This window comes from Helianthus annuus, chromosome 15 (genome assembly GCF_002127325.2).
Source record: "Helianthus annuus cultivar XRQ/B chromosome 15, HanXRQr2.0-SUNRISE, whole genome shotgun sequence".
Taxonomy (NCBI): Eukaryota; Viridiplantae; Streptophyta; class Magnoliopsida; order Asterales; family Asteraceae; genus Helianthus; species Helianthus annuus.
The window spans coordinates 14,184,814-14,209,801 of NC_035447.2; the positions used below are offsets into that span (position 1 = coordinate 14,184,814).

Here is a 24,988-nt window from a genome sequence, read left to right on the forward strand (position 1 = left end):
CAAAAATCAAACTTTAAAAGTTTTTTTCTAGATTTTAAAAACGAGTTCACGAGTCAACCCATTTTTATACGGGTCAGCCCGAACATAGACATTTTTTAAACGAGTCATGTTAGTTAACCCAAAACCTTTTTTTTTGTTTCGTAATCGTGTCAAGAATTAACGCCCTTACACTTTTGATAAAATGATCTCTTTTTATAAATAAACTTAGTAATTTATCGATAAAATATTCTTATGTCTATGATACAAACGAAGTTGTACGATTTAATCATATATAATTAATCATGTCTATAATACAAACTAACGATGTAATACGATTTTGTCTAACTATAATAAAAGGAGTTCATAAATACGTTAAAAATCATCGTGAAAATAAGGGCCTGGCTCAAGAGGTGAGGGGCAACGCCTCGCTCACGACACCATGATGTGTTGTTTCGCCTATGTGGCATTCCTTCTTCTATGCCCAGATGACCGTAAAACACATAGCCTTACTAATGAGCTTTTTCATTTTGATATTGAGATCATTTATCTTTCTTAGTTACGGACATCATAAAATGTTGAAGCAGAAAGTCACATGAGGTTGCATGACTGTAAAAATAAAAAAATACAAGTTGGAATTTGAGAACTAAATTATTAATCAGGGTTCGTTTAATATTTAGTTTTTTACATGAATAGCAAAAAAAGTTAGTACACTCAAAGGTTTTCTTTTCATCAAAACTTATTCCAACTCTAATATATATAACTAAAACTAGGGGTGTGCAAAAAACGGAATTAACCAAATCATAACCGAATTAACAGACAAAACCGAACCGAAAAAACTGAACCAAATAAAAAACCGATGGGTCGGTTAATGGTTTTTTTGAAAACCGAATGTAGTGGGTCGGTTATGGTTATCGTTTTTTCCATACGCACCATAACCGAACCGAACCGACATGTAATAAATTTTTGTAGGATTTAGAACTTTTTACCATATTTTTAATATTTGATGTTTCTGATTGAAAATTTTTAGTACTTATTGGTTTTTGCATATCATTTTATGGTTTTGTTTGAATTTTTATTTTAATTTATGGAATGTATCATATCATGTTATTTTTTGAATATTCGATAATAATTGGTATTAATATTATAGATTACATGTATTTTTTAATACTATGTAGTATACTAATATATATACAAATATGTAATAAGTCAATAACAATTTATTCCATATTAAAAAAATTAAGCTATTTTTTAGTTAAGCTAAATACACGGTTAACCACCCATAACCGACGCGCTATAACCATCAAAACCGAATAACCATAACCACCATAGCCGATCGGTTATGGTTATGGTTTTTGGTCAAAACCGACCAAAACCGACCCATGCACACCCCTAACTAAAACTTACTTCGTTTAATCATGTGTGTTATAAAAACGTTATACAATGATTTGTCATTGTAATCATCACACGTGTAAGGATTTTAAGCTGAAAATATCTTTTTCACGGAAATTTCTCCACATTAGGCTCCCAAAATTTTAGCAGACTCTAATCAAATTCACTTGGCATTTTATATTTCTAGCTAGCAATTGTTACTGAAAACTAGTCACCAAAAATAGTAGTGAGTATCGTATTTAGAGTCAGGTATGAAGAAGGTAAGAAACTTGATTAGAACTAAGAATGAAAATTAATATGGGTTTGTTGTCTCTTTCATTCGTATGTTGATCACAATTCAAAAGCTTGTGCCCAAATTTTCCGGAAAATAAATTGAATTGGCAAAGTTTACATAATTTTCGGTAAAACTAAAATATGGTCGAGTCAAACTAGCGCAGGTTAAGGAGCAGTCCAGACAAATAGTCTGATGTCAACGCATCATTTATTCAAAGTTTGAATATTTTGACCACTCCAATTCTTACTTCCACCTCTATATAAACACATAGATCTCTCTAACCGTTTCAAAAAACACAACAAAACACATTCCCAGATCATAAAATATACTTCTTGTTTTTTTTGTAACCAGAATTCATAACCTCGTAGGAACAAAGAATTGCATAGACGTACATATGGCAGCCATTATTCAAGCTTCAAGCTTTATGTGCACAAAAACATCTACTTCTTCACCCTCTTCATCTTCTCATAGACTCATCACAAGGGCTTCTATCCATTTGCCCAAGATTAGCACCGCTAATCTTGATATCTTCACCCCAAATATAGCATCAAACATAAGCATGGTACAAGAAATGCATAAATTTTCAAGAATCACACCCAATACATCAAACCCTAATGTGCATCCAGATCATGAAGTGATCATGGAGAAGCTTTACATGATTCTAGAGGCTGTTTCTGATCGTGTGGAGATGCATAAAAACATTGGTGAGCAAAGAAACTGTTGGTGCACTTGTGTCTGTACTTTGTCTGTATTCGGTCTGTATGTAAACGATGTCCTTGTCAGTCCTGTAAGTTGACAAAGTCAACCGTCCTCCTGGTTTGACTTAGTCAACAGTTGAAAGATGTACTGTGTCGAAGGATAAGAGGTCGAAGGATAATGTGGATCCTTCGACCTCATCGAAAGATATGGTTCGAATCATAGACCTTGAAAGGTAATCTTTCGAGGTCCTTGATGATCTTTCGAATACTTGGTCTTCGATAGATGATCCTTCGGACCATCTATCAGATCCTTCGATCAGGCATGCTAGGCTGGGTATATATATACCCATGCAGTGTTGAGTTTAAGATGGATGCACACAGAAAAGTCACACAGAGAGACACACAGCAGAGAGCATCCTGTCCGAAACACTCACACACTTTGAGAGTTTATAGAACATTTCTGTAAACATTGAGCTTGTAACCGAACCCTCATTGCATTAATACAAGTTGTGTTAATCGGTGAACTTGTGTGTTTGTTTCTCTACTTGCTACTAACTCGGTTTGCTTGCTAGCTGGGATTCCGCACTCGCTAGTAGGTTTGTATAACAAGGTTTAGGTTCGTTATCCTCCGTGAAAAAGGGACCTACAAGTGGTATCAGAGCTTGGCTCTTTACCTTGTTTAAAACCGGGTTTTTCAAGTTCTTTGGTGTGTTTGGACACTTGGTTTAGCACCCGTTTTTGGTAGTTTTCTGCATAAAAACGGCTTCTAAACCTTTCGGGAGTGTTCAGGGTCGGTTTGGGTAAACATAAAATTTGTTTTGTGAAACTTTGTATTTTCCGGCCACTTTTCCGATCATATCTCCGGTGACTGGTTGAGGATAAGGTTTGCTTATTTGGGTAAACTTTTTGAAAGTCAAAAAGTTGGTGAAGATCTGTGTGCAGAACATACCTTTCTGCCGAAAGTACTTCACCAACCCATCACCTTTTTCACCAACCTATCACATCAACGTCAGTTGTGTCAGAATCTCTCGAAAGATATCTTTCGACTTCGAAAGACCATCTTTCGATCAAGGAAGGCTCGAAAGATCATCATCCTTCGACCCATCCTTCGAAGTCTGAAACATATCTTTCGATAAAGGAATCTTTTCGAAAGATAAGTGTCCGAAAGATAGGGATTTATCTCGAAAGATAAGGATCTTTCAAGTGTGAATCTTTCGAGATTTTGAATCTTTCGAAGCCAGTGCTCGAAAGTCAACAGTGATCCTTCGAACACTGTTGATCATTCGAACAAGTGTGATCTTTCGAAAGTCAGCTATACGAAAGATAAGGATATTTAACTCGAAAGATAAGGATCTTTCAAAGGAGAATCCTTCGAGTTCTTGAATCTTTCGAAATCATTGTTCGAGATTCAACAGTGATCTTTCGAGCACTGTTGATCCTTCGAACAAGATTTGATCTTTCGAAGTGTGGTCTGTTTATTGCTAACAAGTTTCTGTTTTCTTTTAAGATCTTTCGAACTAGGGTCCTTCGACTGTGTGTGATCTTTCGGGTGCTCATCATCTTTCGTGACTTGGACATAGAATTTATTTTTCTTGTCAAAGATGAATCCGAGTTGGTGGGGAAATCCGGCTCCAGACAGTGGAAAATACATGAATACCAGTCAATCTCCATCATGGGCCGAATCTCCGGTATCTACATCCTCACAAACAAATGCCACTCCAGCTGGTCAATGGGCGTTTGTTTCAAATCAAACTCCGAGTATTCAAAGTCTTCTACTAAGCGAAAGTGAAACCGGAAGTTTGAACAGGCCTCCAAAGTTGATGCATCTTAATGAATATCCGGGATGGGTTGATCGTTTCCATACATACATTCTTGGTCAAAATACAGAGTTGTGGTTGCGGTTCACTACGGAATTCGATCAATCTATCGAGGTTGCTGCTTCTTCGACAGCTACATTTGCCGATCTTCCTGATGATCAAAAGAAGACGTATGACTTAGAAAAGAAAGCATACGCTATTCTCACTCAAGCACTGAGCAAGGATATTTATCATCAGTTCGTCAGTTTCAAGACTACGAAGAAGCTGTGGGATGCATTGAAGACAAGAGGAGTAGGTAATGAAGCCACACGTCAACTACGACGAGATCTACTGAAGAAAGAATTCGATGGCTTCACATGTATGGATAAGGAGTCCTTGGGAGATATGACAAGCCGTTTCTATCACCTACTTACTGAGCTGACCAACTTTGAAGTCACAACGACTCCAACAGAGGTGGTAAAGAAGTTTGCCGATGCATTGCCTCCTCAATGGAATAACTTCCTGGAAATCTTGAAGTACAACGGAACGTTGAAAACTACAAATATCAACGATTTCGTGCAGCTTCTGGAGAACAAGGATCAGGAAGAAACGTTGAAGGCAAAGAGAGTTGCAGTGCCACAGAATCCAGAGATGTATTATGGCACCTCCACTTCTTCATCTGCAAAAGCCGGTTCACATGCTCCACTTCAAACGGCGTTTGTCACAAGCACGGATATGTATGGCAATCCAGTGCAAGTTCCTGTAAAGCCGCCTCCAACCACAGATCTGTATGGAAATCCAATACAACCACCTCCTCCTCCTCCTGCTCAACAACCACAATATGCGTGTTATGGAGGAACATCATCTGCTGCAGGTCAACAATCAAAGCCAAATACAGTACAGCTTGACACTTCAAGCTTCTCTAAAGTCAGTGTAGAAGTAGCTAAGGAACACATGGAGCTACTTAACACTGTAGTGAGCGCGTACTGTGGGTTGATAGAAGGTCAGATTGGAAACATTAATCTGACACAAGAAGATTACAAGCAGATTGATAAGGAAGAGATGGACTTGATGGATATCAAGTGGGCCTTTGCGAGTGCTGTGAGAAGAGCAAAGGATTGGATGGAAAGTACTGGCAGAACCAGCTTGGAAAGTAAGCGAGACACCAAGTATGGGTTCGATAAGCAGGCTGTTAAGTGCTTCAACTGTGGTGAACGGGGCCACTTTAAAAGGGAATGTACAAAGCCAGCACAGCACGGGAATCAAAATCCCTTCAGAAACCGAGGCAACCAGCAGAATCAGAACAGAAACACTGAGCGTTCATTGGTGCCTGCAAATAACCAAACCAACCGAGCACTTGCAGTTCAGGTGGATGAAGGTTGTGACTGGTCAATCCAGTTGGGTGGTGATGCTCCTGATGGAACAGCATGTTTTGCTCAAATTGTGAAAGAGTTAGTTCACACCAGTGGTAGAGAATCTTCTGCCAGTGGTGGTGAATCGTCTGAAGATGAAGACTCTTCTGGTTATAGCAGGAGTGCTGATGAAGAATCATCCAATTCTGGTGATGATCATATGGGTGAGACATCAAATGCAGCAATCGATGCAGATATTGATGAACTTTTGGAGGAAGCTGCAGCAGAAACTCAAAGAAGATCTATTCTGGTGGATCAAGCTGCTTATACTTCATCTTCTCTCCATTCAGCCTTTATGGCTAATGTCGAAGGTTCATCAAGTCAGGTATGTGTCGATGAACCCACTGCTGTTAATTGTGATGAATGTGCTAGGTTGCATGCTAGATGTGCTGAAATGGAGAAAAGTATGTCTGAGTTGCAAGGCAAACATGATGCTTTACAAGCTAGTTTGTTTGACTTGCAAGACAAACATACTACTGTGAATGAGAATTTGAGTGACTTGCAAAGTAAGCATGACGCTTTGCAAGAAAAATATGATGTGACCTTTCTCCACAATCAGAAATTGACTGTGGATCTCTCAAAATGCACAGAAGCCAACATGTTTCATGAAAACCATGAAAAAGAATTTAAGTCAATGATTGAAACATTAAAGAAAGATAAAACTGAATTGACAAAAATGGTTTCAAGAAAACAGACGGACATTAATTTGTATATCTCTCGTCTTGAAACAATGCAAAAAGAGATGGCTTGTGTGAAAACCGAAAGTGATGCGATCCAACTCAAGCTAGACAGTTATTTGAGCTCTAGCTATGTGTTAGATCACATCATTGATGTTCAGAAGGAAAAGAGAGATGTCATATGCATAGGCTACAAGAAGTGTCCACCACCAGTGAGACATAATTATGACGCCATGCCTGATGAAGAGGACAGGGTATTCTTTGAACCTTCTGTGCCTCTAGATGTTAAGGAGTTTGCTGCAGGACTCGGATACCAAAAGGAAGTATCCTCAGATTCAGATGTGTCAGCAGATACATTTGTGAGTGCTGAACAGAATCAAGATCCTCCAGTTGTGATTGAGGATGCTGATTCGTCTGATGATGAATCTGATGATACTGTCCCAGCAAAGTCTGATGCGGTAGTCAAAAATGAGGACATACCTCTTGAGAATCACATTCTATGTGATCCTCCTGTACAACCCGCTAAGACTATTGCAACTGAGTCCTCATCTGCAGAAGAGCCGGAGAGTGTGAATTTGCTGTACACTCTAGTTGGTGATGATAAAATTTACTCAGACAAAGATTTTCCCATTAAGAATGTTAATCAATCCTTAATCTGCAAAGTCTTTGAGAATTCGACGAGTAAGTTCTTGGGAAAGGCAGGACCTAAAGTTACAGTTACACAGTGTCCTCCTATTCCAAAGGCTGAAATTCGAAAACAATTTGGTAACAAGAAATTACCAACAGTGCCAACACAGCAAAATCACACCAAACCCAAAGGTAAAACACCGGCTCAAGCTAACAAGAAGCCGAACCAAAAGAAGAAGAAAAAGGTTAACTTTGTGAAATCGACGGGAACGGACAAAATTGAAAAGTTTGAAAATCAATCTAACTTAGATTTTGTCAAGAAAGCTATTGTCGAGAAAAGAAATGAACCAAGCAGTTCAAAACCTAGTACCTCGGGTTCACAAAGTTCAACATCATCGGCTAGACGATCACATGATTCTTCGGGGTTTGTAGAACGAAGATCATGTTTTGAATGTGGAACCATTGGACATATTATTCGTAATTGTCCATATCTTCATAAACAAAAAGGAAAGGTTGATGATCCCCGTGGCAAAACTGACCATAAGCCAACTGTTTCCACAAAACAAGATCCCCGACTTGTAAAAGAAAGGGAAAAGAAACAGAAAAGGCAACAGGTCAAGAAAATTGAAAAAGCAATTAAAACTGATGTGGTTCAAAAACAATCTGTTGCTGTAAAACCAGAAACTTCTACAATTTCAAACAATCAAGAAGTTAAAATTTTAAAGAAAGATACTGGTAAAACAAAACAGACATGGAAACCTAAATCGGTTACTGAATCAGGGGGACCATCACAATTCACCAACCATCAAAGACAAGAAGTTATTGTCATTGATGAAAATGGAAGACCCAAGACCACAATGGCTTGGGTCCCCATCTCCAACTAATTCATTTGAGTTCATGTGCAGGGTGCTTCAGGAGGAACTATCAGTAGTCACTGGATTGTTGATAGTGGGGCATCCAGGCACATGACAGGCGACATAAAGCTTCTCTACGACGTTAAATCTATTAGAGGAGGTTATGTTGCTTTTGCTGGAGATAAGGGTGGATATATAACGGGTGAAGGAATGATATCTAACGGGATTGTCAGCTTTGACAAGATCAATTTTGTGCAACAACTTGATCACAATCTTCTTAGTGTTTCTCAAATTTGTGACAAGAAATTTTCAGTACACTTTGATGCTAATGGATGTTATGTGCTGAAACCCGGCTTCAAAATTCCAAAAGAATGGATTCTCTTGTCGGCTCCAAGGATAAATGATTTGTACGTCCTTGACATGAGCCAGGCTATTACTACGTCTGCACAAGCAACTTGTTTCGTTTCCAAAGCCACAGAAAAAGACACTATCTCTTGGCACAGACGAATGGGTCACATTCACTTACGCAAAATGAATCATTTGGTTTCAAATGAATTGGTGAATGGTGTTCCCCTCAAAAATTTCCATCTTCAAGACGTATGTGTTTCGTGCCAGAAAGGAAAACAAACAAAGAAGAAGCACCCTACAAAGAAGATCAACACAGTGGCAGTTCCTCTTGAACGTTTGCACATGGATTTGTTCGGTCCTGTCAAGCACAAGAGTATTCGGGGTGATCAATACTGCCTCGTGGTTACTGATGATTATTCACGATTTTCTTGGGTTGCGTTCATGGCACACAAGAGTGAAACCTTTGGTATTATCAAAAACTTAATCATTCAGATTGAGAATTTGTATAAGTTGAAGGTTAGGCGGATACGTAGCGACAATGGTACTGAATTTAAAAATCATTCCATGACGGAGTTCTGCACTTCAAAGGGTATTCTTCATGAGTTTAGTGCAGCTTATACTCCTCAACAGAATGGTGTCGCTGAACGTAAGAACCGCACATTGATCGAGACTGCTAGGACAATGTTGGTAGAGTCACAGTTGCCCATTCCATTCTGGACTGAAGCTGTGGCCTCTGCATGTTACACATTGAACAGAGTCCTTACAGTCAAAAGACACAACAAGACCTGCTTTGAGCTTCTTCAAAAACGGAAACCAGATTTGTCTTATCTAGAACCGTTTGGAGCTCCATGCACAATCATCGATCCTAATGGAAAGTTTGGGGCAAGAGCAATTGATGGATACTTTCTTGGGTATGCCACCCCTAACTCACGAGTCTGGAATCTAGAGACTAAAAGGGTCGAGGAATGGTCTGAGGTCAGAGTACAAAGACATACCTTGCCAGTCAAAAATCCGGGTCAACCTTGGATGTTTGAGTATGATGACTTTTTCAATTCGATCAATGTTGAAGCCGTTGAAGAAAATGCTGCGGCTAGGATGTTTTTCGAGAGTGACAATGCAACAGTTTCACCGGTGGTTCGTCCAATTCTTGTTAATCAAGAACCATCTTCTTCGGTGAACAATAATACTCTCAACAATGAGGATTTTCATGATGCAAACGAATTGAACGAATCTTCAGAGGATGGTGAATTTCTAGATGCAGATCAGGAAGCTCCTACAACAGCAGTTCATGGTACTTCAGAGGGTACTCCTCCAGTAGATGCCCATAGAACAGCTGAGGCTACTGCATCATCCTCTTCGTCAATTCCGGGTCTTGAATTGGTTGTTGATCTTAACCTCAACAATCTGGGTATAAATGTTCCAGTTCCAGATAATCCAGAAACAAGGATTCATAATACCCATCCTCAACAAAACATCATTGGAAATGTGCAAAGTGGCGTTCAAACAAGAAACATGTTGCGAAACAACAACAATGCAGGCTTGTATGCAGCTATTCGAGAATCCGGGCAACAAAACAACTGGTCCTTCGCGTGTTATGTCTCACAGGAAGAACCAAGAACGTGGAAAGAAGCCTTGAAAGATAATGCTTGGGTTGAAGCAATGCAGGAAGAACTGCAACAATTCCAGAAGCTGGGTGTCTGGAAACTAGTAGAGAAACCTGCTGGATACAAGAAGATTGGTACCCGTTGGGTTTTCAAATGCAAAAAGGATGACCGCGGAGTTGTTATCCGAAACAAAGCTCGTTTAGTCGTTCAAGGTTTTCGTCAGATTGAAGGGATCGACTACAACGAAGTCTATGCACCAGTGGCACGTCTCGAAGCAATTCGAATCTTTCTAGCCTATGCGTCCTTCAAAGGATTCAAGGTCTATCAGATGGACGTGAAAAGTGCATTCTTACATGGTGTGGTTGAAGAAGAGGTGTACGTCGAACAGCCTCCAGGTTTTGAAGATCCTATCCATCCCGATCGGGTTTGGTTGCTAAACAAAGCTCTTTATGGTCTTCATCAAGCACCGCGAGCTTGGTATGCAACCTTATCTCACTTTCTGCTGGAGAACGGTTTTCGTAGAGGTCTTATCGACTGTACTCTTTTCATCAAAGAACAAGATGGAGATCTTCTTCTGGTACAGGTATACGTTGATGATATTATTTTTGGTTCTACTAATGATGTCTTGTGTAGGGAATTCGAGCGCATTATGCAGGATAAATTCGAGATGAGTGCTATGGGGGAAATGACTTTCTTCTTGGGCCTACAAGTTCAACAAACAGAGTCTGGGATATTCATCCATCAGACTAAATATGTTGGTGACATCTTGAGCCGGTTCCAGATGTCTGATGCAACGCCCATTGGTACCCCATTGCCAACTAATCACGGAATTACTCCAGACTTGAAGGGAGAAGCTGTTAGCCCTTCAAACTACCGCGCTATGATTGGATCTCTTATGTACCTCACAGCATCAAGGCCAGACATAATGTACCCAACATGCCTGCTTGCCAGATATCAAGTTAACCCGAAGGCCTCACATCTTGCTGCTGTTAAAAGGATTTTTCGTTATTTGAAGGCGTACCCTGACACCGGTCTGTGGTATCCTAGGGATAATAACTTTGAATTGGTAGCTTTCAGTGATTCTGATTTTGGCGGATGCAAAATCGACGGTAAATCCACAACGGCTGGATGTCAGTTCTTAGGAAATCGCCTAGTCACATGGCAGTGCAAGAAGCAGACGTGTGTAGCTACATCAACATGCGAAGCTGAATACATTGCTGCCTCAAGTTGTTGCTCCCAAGTTCTTTGGATTCAACAACAAATGCGGGACTACGGTTTTGAATTCCTAACTACTCCTATTTACGTTGATAATTCTGCTGCTTTAGATATCACTAAAAATCCTGTGCAGCATTCAAAGACCAAACACATCGAAATCAAATATCACTTCATACGTGATTGCTTTGAGAAAAGGCTAATCGATGTTGTTAAGGTCCACACCGATGACCAACGTGCCGACTTATTTACAAAAGCTTTTGACAAATCTAGATTTGATTTCTTATTATTGGTAAACGGCATTAAGGTCAAGCAAGAGTAAAACCAACATCGGAAAATCATTTTTGTAAATACCTTTGTGTTTTAAATTTGTCTTAGTTTATTGATTTTAGGGGGAGTAAATCCAAAAATCTGAAAATCCAAAAACATCGAAAAATTTCAAAAACACAAAAACAATAGAAAAACAAAAATGAGTTTCCTGGCGAGCAAAAGAGAAAATGATAGTACATCAGTGGTCTATCCATACCTCTTTAAACATTAAATGAAAAACGATAAGCAGCTCTATATAAGATGTATCGGTAGGCTCACAATCATTTTAAAGTGTGCAGGGTGATATAAATCTTAATCGACTGAAGACCAGGTGGGAACCATTCATTGGCATATGGTCTTAGTACCGAAATTTCGTTTGATAGATTGCCGAGGTTCTGAGATATTCGGTCTTTATGCTGCTTATCATCTGGGTATCATGGTTGTATCTTTTACCGAAAAATAACGGGGACGCAAGTCTAGATCTTCCATGATACTATACATACGTGTACATAATACATACTGCATTCGACCTCAATAAGTGATAAACTATCACATGTCCATATCAAATAAGTGATAAAATATCACATTTATCCGGGTGTCAAGTTCGTCTCTCTGCTGTACGGAAGTACTGACCTGTTCACGGACTTGCACCTGTGCCCTCATGCATACGAAAATCAAGTTCCTCATCAATAAGTGATTATATCACATAGGACTTGTTTTCAAATCAAAATAAGTGAGTATCTCACAATTTATACGGTCAAACAGATGATAATCGGTATACTCACCGGTAAGATGAACTCTCGTGCATACCTTGATACGGGAATGTGTCGTGATGTGGATGAACACCGGTCGGTAAGTATAAATCATACCTTAACGTATCCTCTAAACATGATTACATCTGATAAGTTGAGCTTAAGTGGACAACAATACCGATAATTGTTATAGGATGCTTATCTTAATGTTAACTAACTGAACAACAAGAGTGTTTTGGCATGACCGTACACTGATATGATTCTCTTACCCTCGAAACTCGCAAAAAGAATGTTTGTATATATTTATTTACTGCTTAACTTTTATTGTTTTTCTTTTAAACAGTTTCGTCGTTTGGTGCATATCAGCACGACATTAGCGGTGATGTCGTTTGATAACACTCAAAGGATTTTAAATTGTTGTCTTTTAATTTCAAAAATACCAAAAAGATTTTAGGTGTGTTTTAATATAAACTTTTCAAAAGCCAAAAAGATTTTATTTCTGCTTTATTTTCGATCGTACGATGTTGGAGCTCAAATCTTCGTTACCTGAAACCTGACTGAAAACCGAACTGACTAAATCTTCATAAACGGTCAAAAATTTGCATGTTTTGAAAGTTAGAATTTAAAATTGATAAATTTATTAAACTTTCAAACTGTCGGACGGTGTTTGATTATGACATGGTCATTCCTGTGTCATTTGTTTATGCTAACTATATTCCAAGCAGTTGTTCTCATTACGCGTTTAGATTTCTTGCATGTGCAGATTCTAAAGGCTAGGAGAACATGGTCGATGACAAGCTCTGGAATCAAGACATGACGTGAAGGCACTCAACTGATGAAGATGATCGAGTTGCCGCTGGCCATCATCAACACCACAAGGATCTCACTTCATAAAGATAAAGTCTTTTCACGAGCATAACTCAAGGGGGAGCTTATGTTAAGGGGGAGTTTGTCAACACACTTCCTACATGATACGGGTAGTTTGTTGATACACTCTCTGCTTTCAAGACGTGAAGACTTTGAAGATCCTCCGACTTTGAAGACTTGAAAGGACATCAGAGTTTTTGAGAACTCGAAGACCCAAGACCGTCGAAGTTCGAGACGAGTCTACATCTATAGAAGATAAAGACAAAGCTACAGCCAAGGGGGAGTTTGTTGGTGCACTTGTGTCTGTACTTTGTCTGTATTCGGTCTGTATGTAAACGATGTCCTTGTCAGTCCTGTAAGTTGACAAAGTCAACCGTCCTCCTGGTTTGACTTAGTCAACAGTTGAAAGATGTACTGTGTCGAAGGATAAGAGGTCGAAGGATAATGTGGATCCTTCGACCTCATCGAAAGATATGGTTCGAATCATAGACCTTGAAAGGTAATCTTTCGAGGTCCTTGATGATCTTTCGAATACTTGGTCTTCGATAGATGATCCTTCGGACCATCTATCAGATCCTTCGATCAGGCATGCTAGGCTGGGTATATATATACCCATGCAGTGTTGAGTTTAAGATGGATGCACACAGAAAAGTCACACAGAGAGACACACAGCAGAGAGCATCCTGTCCGAAACACTCACACACTTTGAGAGTTTATAGAACATTTCTGTAAACATTGAGCTTGTAACCGAACCCTCATTGCATTAATACAAGTTGTGTTAATCGGTGAACTTGTGTGTTTGTTTCTCTACTTGCTACTAACTCGGTTTGCTTGCTAGCTGGGATTCCGCACTCGCTAGTAGGTTTGTATAACAAGGTTTAGGTTCGTTATCCTCCGTGAAAAAGGGACCTACAGAAACAACTGGAACAGCCTTCTGTTAACATCTATCAACACCATGACTCTTTCAGCAGCAACCATGGCTGGCATTGCATCTGCCATAACTAGTGTACCTGGTGCACCCTTGGAAACCCTTAAGCTTTCATCAAGTTTCTTGTATTTGGCAGCCACAGGCATGTTGATGATCATGAACAGGATCCAACCATCTCAACTGGTTGAAGAACAAAGAAATGCAGCAAGGTTGTTCAAGCAACTTGAAAGCGAAATCAAGACAAAGATTGCAATAAGCAAACCTTCTCTTAGTGATGTTAATGATGCAATGGAGAAAGTATTGGCTTTAGATAGAGCCTATCCTCTTCCTCTACATGGTGTCAAGTTTCCAGCCAAAGTGGAACCAACGGTTTGGTGGCCCGAAAAACCAACAACTTCCAAACGTCGTAACGACAAAAATGGTTGGAGTGTGGAACTTGAAGAAGAGATGACAAAGATCATTAAGGTTTTGGAGGTTAAAGATAAAGATGAATATATAAGGTTAGGTGAAAAGGCCTTGAAACTAAACAAAGGTTTAGCCATAGCTGGCCCTCTACTAACCGGCTTAGGAGCCATTGGTTCGGCCTTTCTTGCATCTGCTCCTCAAAGTTCTTGGGCCATGGTGCTTGGGGTCATGGGGGGTGCAATGGCAAGTGTTGTAAATACTATACAACATGGTGGGCAAGTTGGGATGGTGTTTGAGATGTATAGAGGCAATGCTGGTTTCTTTAAGATGATGCAAGAATCTATAGAATCAAACTTGAAGGAAAGAGATGTTGGGAAGAGAGAGAATGGTGAAGTGTTTGAGATGAAGGTGGCATTGCAGCTTGGAAGAAGCTTATCTGAACTAAGAGATTTTGCAGCTTCATCTTCAAGAAAAGGGAAAGATGTTGAAGAGTTTGGAAGCAAGCTTTTCTAGTCTTTTTCAAATTATATTATAGTTTATGTTGGTGCACTTGTGTCTGTACTTTGTCTGTGTTCGGTCACGATGTAAAACGATGTTCCTGTTAGTCTTGTAAGTTTGACCAAGTCAACCATCCTCCGGTTTGACTTGGCCAAACAGTTGTTAAATGGTTGTAATGTGTCCTGTGTCGAAGGTTGGGCCATCGAAGGATTGTTTCTATCCTTCGATGAGCTCGAAAGATATACCACGTAGAATACAGATGGACTTCGAAGGATATGCCATCCTTCGAAGTATATGTGGATCCTTCGATGGCTTTGTAATCGACAGATGATCTTTCGGTCATTCTGCATGATCCTTCGACCAGACCTGCTGTGCTGGGTATATATATACCCATGCAGTGTGTTCAAGATAGTAAGATGCACACAGAGAGATAGAAAGATATTGAGAGCATTCTGTCCAGGAACACACACACACACTAGAGGGTTTGCAAAACCGATTTGTAAACATTGTGCTTGTAACCGGAACCTTTCATTCGCATTAATACAAGTGGTGTTAATCGGTGAATCTTTGTGTGTTTGTGTTTGTGCTTGTTTAACCCCGGTTTGCATACTAGCTTGGATTCCGCACTTGCTAGTGTGTTAGTATAGCAAGGTTAAGGTTGAACCTCATCCTCCGAGAGGGACCTACAAGTGGTATCAGAGCTAAGGCTCTTTACCTTGTTTAAAACCGGGTTTGTTCAAGTCTTGGTGTGTTTGGACACGTGGTTTAGTACCCGTTTTTGGTGGTTTTCTTGCATTTTTAAACATAAAAACGTGTTCTAGACCTTTCGGGTGTGTTCAAAGGCGGGTTGGGTAACTTAAAACTTGTTTTTAAGATATTTGGTGATTTCCGGCCATAATTCCGGTGGGTTCCGGTGACCGGATTTTCTGGATAAGGTTTTCCTTTTTGGGAATATTTTATTTCAAAATCATAGTTGGTAGAAAAGGCATGGTCTGTCCATACTCTTTTGCCGAAAGTTGACTTCACCAACCCATCACCTTTTCACCAACCTGTCATATCAGTGTCAGTGTGTCAGGAGTATTCGAAGGATATCATTCGACATCGAAAGATCATCTTTCGATCAAGGAAGCTTCGATAGATATACATCTTTCGACCCATCCTTCGAAATCAGAGTCTTATCCTTCGATCAAGGAATCTATTCGAAAGGTATCTATTCGAGAGATAAGGATATATATTCGAAAGATAAGGATTTTTCAAATTGTGAATCTTTCGAATTTTTGAATCTTTCGAAATCAATCGTTCGAAATTCAACAGTGATCTTTCGAACACTGTTGATCCTTCGAACAAGTGTTGATCCTTCGAACAAGGTGTTGATCTTTCAAGTCTTGTCTGTTTTAACTTAACAAGTTCGTGTTAGCTTGTCTTTTGATCAGGAATCCTTCGGCTGCTGTTATCTTTCGAAGATAGTTATATAAGAATTCATTTTTCTGTTCAAACATGAATCCGAGTTGGTGGGGAACTCCGGCTCCCGACAGTGGAAAATATACAAGTTCGGGTTCCATTCCCTCATGGTGGGGTACACCGGCTCCAGATAGTGGAAAGTACACGTGTACAAGTTTATCACCTTCATGGGCCGAGTCTCCAGTGTCTACATCTTCACAAGCAAATGCCATATCTTCAAGTCAATGGGCATTAGTATCGAATCAAACTCCGAGCATCCAAAGTATTTTATTGAGCGAAAGCGAAACCGGAAGTTTGAATCGTCCTCCAAAGTTGATGCATCTAAATGAATATCCGGGCTGGGTTGACAGATTCCGTACAAACGTTCTTGGTCAAAACACCGAACTGCGGATACGTTTCACTACTGATTTTGATCAAGCTATAGAGGTTGCTGCTTCAGACACTGCTACATTTGCCGATCTTCCTGAAGATCAAAAGAAAACGTATGATCTGGAAAAGAAAGCATACGCCATTCTCACTCAGGCGTTAAGCAAGGATATCTACCACTACTTTTGTCAGTTTCAAGACAACTAAGAAGTTGTGGGACGGATTGAAAACCAGAGGAGTAGGGAATGAAGCAACACGTCAATTGCGTCATGATCTGCTCAAGAAAGAATTCGACTGTTTCACATGCATGGATAAGGAGTCTTTGGGAGACATGACAAGCCGGTTTTATCATTTGCTTACTGAGTTGAATAATTTTGGTGTAGCAATAACTCAAGCAGAAGTGGTGAAGAAGTTTGCTGATGCTTTGCCTCCCCAATGGAGCAGTTTCTTGGAAATCCTGAAGTATAACGGAGTGTTGAGAACTACAAATATCAACGACTTCGTGCAGCTTTTGGAAAATAAGGATCAGGAGGAAACATTAAAGGCGAAGAGAGTTCCATTGCCACAAAATCCAGAAATGTATTATGGAACTTCCAGTACTTCGTCTGCAAGAACCGGTCCACATGCTCCACTACAAACGGCGTTTGTCACAAGCACGGATATGTATGGCAATCCAGTGCAAGTTCCTGTTAAGCCACCTCCCACCACAGACATGTATGGAAATCCAATACAACCACCACCTCCTCCTCCTGCTCAACAACAACGTGCGTGTTATGGAGGAACATCATCTGCTGGTCAGCAATCAAAGCCAAGTACAGTACAGCTCGACACTTCAAGCTTCTCTAAAGTCAGTGTAGAAGTAGCAAAGGAACACATGGAGCTGCTTAACACTGTAGTGAGCGCGTACTGTGGATTAATTGAAGGTCAGATTGGCAACATTAATCTGACACAAGAAGATTATCGGCAGATTGATAAAGAAGAGATGGACTTGATGGATATCAAGTGGGCCTTTGCTAGTGCTGTGAGAAGGGCAAAGGATTGGATGGAAAGTACTGGCAGAACCAGCTTGGAGAGTAAGAGAGACACCAAGTATGGGTTCGATAAACAGGCAGTGAAGTGCTTCAACTATGGTGAACGGTGTCACTTTAAAAGGGAATGTACAAAGCCAGCACAGCACGGGAACCAAAACCCCTTCAGAAACCAAGGCAACCAGCAGAACCAGAACAGAAACAATGAGCGCTACATTGGTGCCCGTCAACAACCAAACCAACCGGGCACTTGCGGTTCAGGTGGATGAAGGTTGTGACTGGTCAATCCAGTTGGGTGTTGATGCTCCCGATGGAACAGCATGTTTTGCTCAAGTTGTGAAGGATGTAGTTCACACCAGTGGTGGAGAATCTTCCGCCAATGGTGGTGAATCTTCTGAGGATGAAGACTCTTCGGGTTATAGCAGGAGTTCAGATGAAGAATCCTCAAGTTCGGGCGATGATCATGTGGGTGAGACATCAAATGCAGCAATCGATGCAGATATTGATGAACTTTTGGGGGAAACTGCAGCAGAAACTCAAAGAAGATCTATTCTGGTGGATCAAGCTGCTTATACTTCGTCTTCTCTCCATTCAGCCTTTATGGCTAATGTCGACAGTTCATCAAGTCAGGTATGTGTCGATGAACCCACTGTTGATAATTGTGATGAATGTGATAGATTGCATGCTAGATGTGCTGATGTAGAGAAAAGTATGTCTGAGTTGCAAGGCAAACATGATGCTTTACAAGCTAGTTTGTTTGACTTGCAAGACAAACATACTACAGTGAATGAGAATTTGTGTGACTTGCAAAGTAAGCATGAAGCTTTGCAAGAAAAGTATGATGTGACTTTTATTCACAATCAGAAATTGACTGTGGACCTTTCCAAATGCACTGAAGCCAATATGTTTTATGAAAACCATGAAAAGGAGTTTAAATCGGTAATTGAAAAGTTAAAGAAAGATAAAACCGAGTTAACTAAAATGGTTTCCAGAAAACAAACTGACATTAATTTATATATATCTCGCCTTGAGACAATGCAAAAAGAGATGGCTTGTGTAAAAACGGAAAGTGAGGCAATCCAACTCAAGTTAGATGGTTATTTGAGTTCTAGCTATGTGTTGGATCACATCATTGATGTCCAAAAGGAGAAAAGGGACGTCACGTGCATAGGCTATAAGAATTGTCCGCCACCAGTGAGACATAATTATGATGCCATGCCGGATGAAGAGGACAGAGTGTTCTTTGAACCATCTGTGCCTCTAGATGTGAAAGAGTTTGCAGCAGGACTCGGATACCAGAAAGAAGTATCCTCAGATTCAGATGTGTCAGCAGATACATTTGTAACTGCTGAACAGAATCAGGATCCTCCAGTTGTGATTGAGGATGCTGATTCTTCTGATGATGAATCTGATGATACTGATTCAGCAAAGTCTGATGCGGTAGTTAAAAATGAGGACATACCTCTCGAGAATCACATTCTATGTGATCCACCTGCAAAACCCGCTAAGACTGTTGCAATCGAGTCCTCGTCTGAAAAGGAGTTGGAGAGTGTGAATTTGCTGTACACTCTTATTGGTGATGATAAAATTTATTCAGACAAAGATTTTCCTATTAAGAATGTTAATCAATCCTTAATCAGTAAAGTCTTTGAGAATTCGACTAGTAAGTTTTTGGGAAAGTCAGGACCACGTGTTACAGTTACACAGTGTCCTCCTATTCCAAAGGCCGAAATTCGAAAACAATTTGGCAACAAGAAATTACCAGCAGTGCAGAAACAGCAAAATCACACCAAGCCAAAAGCAAAATCACCGGCTCAAACTCAAAAGAAGCCGAATCAGAAGAAAAACAAGAATGTAAACTTTGTGAAATCGACAGGAACGGACAAAATTGAAACGTTTGAAAATAAATCTAACTTAGATTTTGTCAAGAAAGCTACTGTTCTAAAAAGAAATGCACAAACCAGTTCAAAGCCTAGTACCTCGGGTTCACAAAGTCCAACATCATCGGCTAAACGATCACATGATACTTCGGGGTTTGTTGAACGAAGATCATGTTTTGAGTGTGGAACAATTGGACATATAATTCGAAATTGTCCATATCTTCATAAGCAAAAAGAAAAAGTTGATGTTCCCCGTGACCAAACTGACCGAAGGCAAACTGTTTCTGCAAAACAAGATCCCCGCCTTGTAAAAGAAAGGGAAAAGAAACAGAAACGCCAACAGGTCAAGAAAATTGAAAAGGCAATTAAAACCGATGTGGTTAACAAAACATATGTTTCTGTAAAACCAGACAATTCAAAAACTTCAGACAATCATGAAGTTAAAGTTTTAAAGAACAACACTGATAAAACAAAGCAGACCTGGAAACCAAAAACGGTTAATGAATCAGGGGGAACATCACAATTCACCAATCATCAAAGACAAGAAGTTATTGTCATTGATGAAAATGGAAGACCCAAGACCACAATGGCTTGGGTCCCCATCTCCAACTAATTGATTGAGTTCATGTGCAGGGTGTTCCAGGAGGAACTATCAGTAGTCATTGGATTGTTGATAGTGGGGCATCCAGGCACATGACAGGCGACATGAAGCTTCTCTACGACGTCAAATCTATTAGAGGAGGTTATGTTGCTTTTGCTGGAGATAAGGGTGGCTATATTACGGGTGAAGGAATGATATCCAACGGGATTGTCAGCTTTGACAAGATCAACTTTGTGCAACAACTTGATCACAATCTTCTTAGTGTTTCTCAAATTTGTGACAAGCAATTCTCAGTACACTTTGATGCTAATGGATGTTATGTGCTGAAACCCGGCTTCAAAATTCCAAAAGAATGGATTCTCTTGTCAGCTCCAAGGATAAATGATTTGTACGTCCTTGATATGAGCCAAGCTATTACTACGTCTGCACAAGCAACTTGTTTCGTTTCCAAAGCCACAGAAAAAAACACTATCTCTTGGCACAGACGAATGGGTCACATTCACTTACGCAAAATGAATCATTTGGTTTCAAATGAATTGGTGAATGGTGTTCCCCTCAAAAATTTCCATCTTCAAGACGTCTGTGTTTCGTGCCAGAAGGGAAAACAAACGAAGAAGAAGCACCCTACAAAGAAGATCAACACGGTGGCAGTTCCTCTTGAACGTTTGCACATGGATTTGTTCGGTCCTGTCAAGCACAAGAGTATTCGGGGTGATCAATACTGCCTCGTGATAACTGATGATTATTCAAGATTTTCTTGGGTGGCGTTCATGGCACACAAGAGTGAAACCTTTGGCATTATCAAAAACTTGATCATTCAGATTGAGAATTTGTATAAGTTGAAGGTTAGGCGGATACGTAGCGACAATGGTACTGAATTTAAAAATCATGCCATGGCGGAGTTTTGCACTTCAAAGGGTATTATTCATGAGTTTAGTGCAGCTTATACTCCTCAACAGAATGGCGTCGCTGAACGTAAGAACCGCACATTGATCGAGACTGCTAGGACTATGTTGGTAGAGTCGCAGTTGCCCATTCCATTCTGGACTGAAGCTGTGGCCTCTGCATGTTATACATTGAACCGAGTCCTTACAGTCAAAAGGCACAACAAGACCTGCTTTAAGCTTCTTCAAAAACGGAAACCAGATTTGTCTTATCTTGAACCGTTTGGAGCTCCTTGTACAATCATCGATCCTAATGGAAAGTTTGGGGCAAAAGCAATTGATGGATACTTTCTTGGGTATGCCACCCCTAACTTACGAGTCTGGAATCTAGAGACTAAAAGGGTCGAGGAATGGTCTGAGGTCAGAGTACAAAGACACACTTTGCCAGTCAAATGTCCTGGTCAACCTTGGATGTTTGAGTACGATGACTTTTTCAATTCGATCAATGTTGAAGCCGTTGAAGAAAGTGCTGCGACAAGGATGTTTTTCAAGAGTGACAATGCAACAGTTTCACCGGTGGTTCGTCCAATTCTTGTCAATCAAGAACCATCTTCGGTGAACAATAATACTCTCGACAATGAGGATTTTCACGATGCTGCCGAATTGAACGAATCTTTAGAGGATGATGAATTTCTAGATGCAGATCAAGAAGCTCCAACAACAGCAGTTCATGGTACTTCAGAGGGTACTCCTCCAGTGGATACCCATAGAACAGCTGAAGCAACTGCATCATCCTCTTCGTCAATTCCGGGCATTGATTTAGTTGTTGATCTCAATCTCAACAACCTGGGTATAAATATTCCAGTTCCAGATAATCCAGAAACAAGGATTCATAATACCCATCCTCAACAAAACATCATTGGAAATGTGCAAAGTGGCATTCAAACAAGAAACATGTTGCGAAACAACAACAATGCAGGCCTGTATGCAGCTATTCGAGAATCCGGGCAACAAAACGATTGGTCTTTCGCGTGTTATGTCTCACAGGAAGAACCAAGAACTTGGAAAGAAGCCTTGAAAGATAACTCTTGGGTTGAAGCAATGCAGGAAGAACTGCAACAATTCCAGAAGCTGGGTGTCTGGAAACTCGTAGAGAAACCTGCTGGATACAAGAAGATTGGTACCCGTTGGGTGTTTAAATGCAAAAAGGATGACCGCGGAGTTGTTATCCGGAACAAAGCACGTTTAGTCGTTCAAGGTTTTCGTCAGATTGAAGGGATCGACTACAACGAAGTGTATGCACCTGTTGCACGTCTTGAAGCAATTCGAATCTTTCTAGCCTATGCGTCCTTCAAAGGATTCAAGGTTTATCAGATGGACGTGAAAAGTGCATTCTTACGTGGTGTGGTTGAAGAAGAGGTATACGTCGAACAGCCTCCAGGTTTTGAAGATCCTATCCATCCCGATCGGGTTTGGTTGCTCAACAAAGCTCTCTATGGTCTTCATCAAGCACTGCGAGCTTGGTATGCAACCTTATCTCACTATCTGCTGGAGAACGGTTTTCGAAGAGGTCTTATCGACTGTACTCTTTTCATCAAAGAACAAGATGGAGATCTTCTTCTGGTACAGGTATACGTTGATGATATTATTTTTGGTTCTACTAATGATGTCTTGTGTAGGAATTTCGAGCGCATTATGCAGGATAAATTCGAGATGAGTGCTATGGGGGAAATGACCTTCTTCTTGGGCCTACAAGTACAACAAACTGAGTCTGGGATATTCATCCATCAGACTAAATATGTTGGTGACATCTTGAACCGGTTCCAGATGTCTGATGCAATGCCCATTGGTACCCCATTGCCGACAAATCACGGAATTACTCCAGACTTGAAGGGTGAAGCTGTTAGCCCCTCATATTATCGCGCAATGATCGGATCTCTTATGTACCTCACAGCATCAAGGCTAGACATAATGTACCCAACGTGCCTGCTTGCCAGATATCAAGTCAACCCGAAGGCCTCACATCTTGCAGCTGTAAAAAGGATTTTTCGTTATTTGAAGGGTTGTCCTGACACCGGTTTATGGTACCCTAGGGATAATAACTTTGAATTGGTCGCTTTCAGTGATTCTGATTTTGGCGGATGTAAAATCGACGGCAAATCTACAACGGCTGGATGTCAGTTTTTAGGAAATCGCCTAGTCACATGGCAGTGCAAGAAGCAGACTTGTGTTGCTACATCCACATGCGAAGCTGAATACATTGCTGCCTCGAGTTGTTGCTCCCAAGTTCTTTGGATCCAACAACAATTACGCGACTACGGTTTTGAATTCCTAACTACTCCTATTTACGTTGATAATTCTGCTGCATTACAGATCACTAGAAATCCTGTGCAGCACTCAAAGACCAAACACATCGAAATCAAATATCACTTCATACGTGATTGCTTTGATAAAAGGCTAATCGATGTTGTTAAGGTCCACACCGATGACCAACGTGCCGACCTTTTTACCAAAGCATTTGACAAATCGAGATTTGACTTTTTATTATTGGTAAACGGCATTAAGGTCAAGCAAGAGTAAAACCAACATCGGAAAATCATTTTTGTAAATACCTATGTGTTTTAAAATTTATCTTAGTTTATTGATTTTAGGGGGAGTAAATCCAAAAATCTGAAAATCCAAAAACATCGAAAACTTTCAAAAACACAAAAACAATAGAAAAACAAAAATGAGTTTCCTGGCGAGCAAAAGAGAAAATGATAGTACATCAGTGGTCTATCCAAACCTCTTTAAACCTTAAATGAAAAACGATAAGCAGCTCTATATAAGATGTATCGGTAGGCTCACAATCATTTTAAAGTGTGCAGGGTGATATAAACTTAAATCGACTGAAGACCAGGTGGGAACCATTCATTGGCATATGGTCTTAGTACCGAAATTTCGTTTGATGGATTGCCGAGGTTCTGAGATATTCGGTCTTTATGTTGCTTATCATCTGGGTATCATGGTTGTATCTTTTACCGAAAAATAACGGGGACGCAAGTCTAGATCTTCCATGATACTATACATACGTCTACATAATACATACTGCATTCGACCTCAATAAGTGATAAACAATCACATGTCCATATCAAATAAGTGATAAAATATCACATTTATCCGGGAGTCAAGTTCGTCTCTCTGCTGTACGGAAGTACTGACCTGTTCACGGACTTGCTCTTGTGCCCTCATGCATATGAAAATCAAGTTCCTCATCAATAAGTGATTATATCACATAGGGCTTGTTTTCAAATCAAAATAAGTGAGAATCTCACATCATATACGGTCAAACAGATGATAATCGGTATACTCACCGGTAAGATGAACCCTCGTGCATACTTTGATACGGGAATGTGTCGTGATGTGGATGAACACCGGTCGGTAAGTATAAATCATACCTTAACGTATCCCCTCGCCATGATTACATCTGATAAGTTGAGCTTAAGTGGACAACAATACCGAAAATTGTTATAGGATGCTTATCTTAATGTTAACTAATTGAACAACAAGAGCGTTTTGGCATGACCGTACACTGATATGATTCTCTTACCCTCGAAATTCGCAAAAAAAATGTCTGCATATATTTATTTACTGCTTAACTTTTATTGTTTTATTTTAAACAGTTTCGTCGTTTGGTGCATATCAGCACGACATTAGCGGTGATGTCGTTTGATAACACTCAAAGGATATTAAAATTGTTGTCTTTTAATTTATTCAAATACCAAAAAGATTTTAGGTGTGTTTTAATATAAACTTTATAAAAGCCAAAAAGATTTTATTTCTATTTTATTTTCGATCGTACGATGTTGGATCTCGAGTCTTCGTTACCTGAAACCTGAACGAAAACCGAATTGACTAAATCTTCATAAACGGTCGAAATTTGCATGTTTTGAAAGTTAAAGACTAAAATTGACAAATTTATTAAACTTTCAAACTGTCGGACGGTGTTTGATTGTGACATGGTCATTCGTGTGTCATTTGTTTATACTAACCATATTCCAGGCAGTTGCTCTCATTACGCGTTTAGATTTCTTGCATGTGCAGATTCTAAAGGCAAGGAGAACATGGTCGATGACAAGCTTTGGAATGAAGACACGACG

The 24,988-nt window shown here is 40.0% G+C and overlaps 1 protein-coding gene across 1 annotated transcript; it reads left to right on the plus strand.

The window, feature by feature from the left end:
* The first annotated feature begins 2,056 nt into the window (after positions 1–2,056).
* LOC118487381 (probable F-box protein At4g22030) lies at positions 2,057–14,644 on the plus strand. Its single transcript, XM_035984183.1, has 2 exons — positions 2,057–2,346; positions 13,704–14,644. Exons 1-2 carry the CDS (start codon positions 2,067–2,069, stop codon positions 14,642–14,644), a joined length of 1,221 nt encoding a protein of 406 aa, XP_035840076.1. The 5' UTR covers positions 2,057–2,066.
* Positions 14,645–24,988: the final 10,344 nt, after the last annotated feature.

Excerpts from the sequence above, each read along its gene's own strand:
- LOC118487381 (XM_035984183.1), top strand. The coding sequence starts at position 2,067 with ATGTGCACAAAAACATCTACTTCTTCACCCTCTTCATCTTCTCATAGA. Across the intron at positions 2,347-13,703 it reads GGAGATGCATAAAAACATTG|GGACCTACAGAAACAACTGG; the intron begins GTGAGCAAAGAA and ends TCCGTGAAAAAG.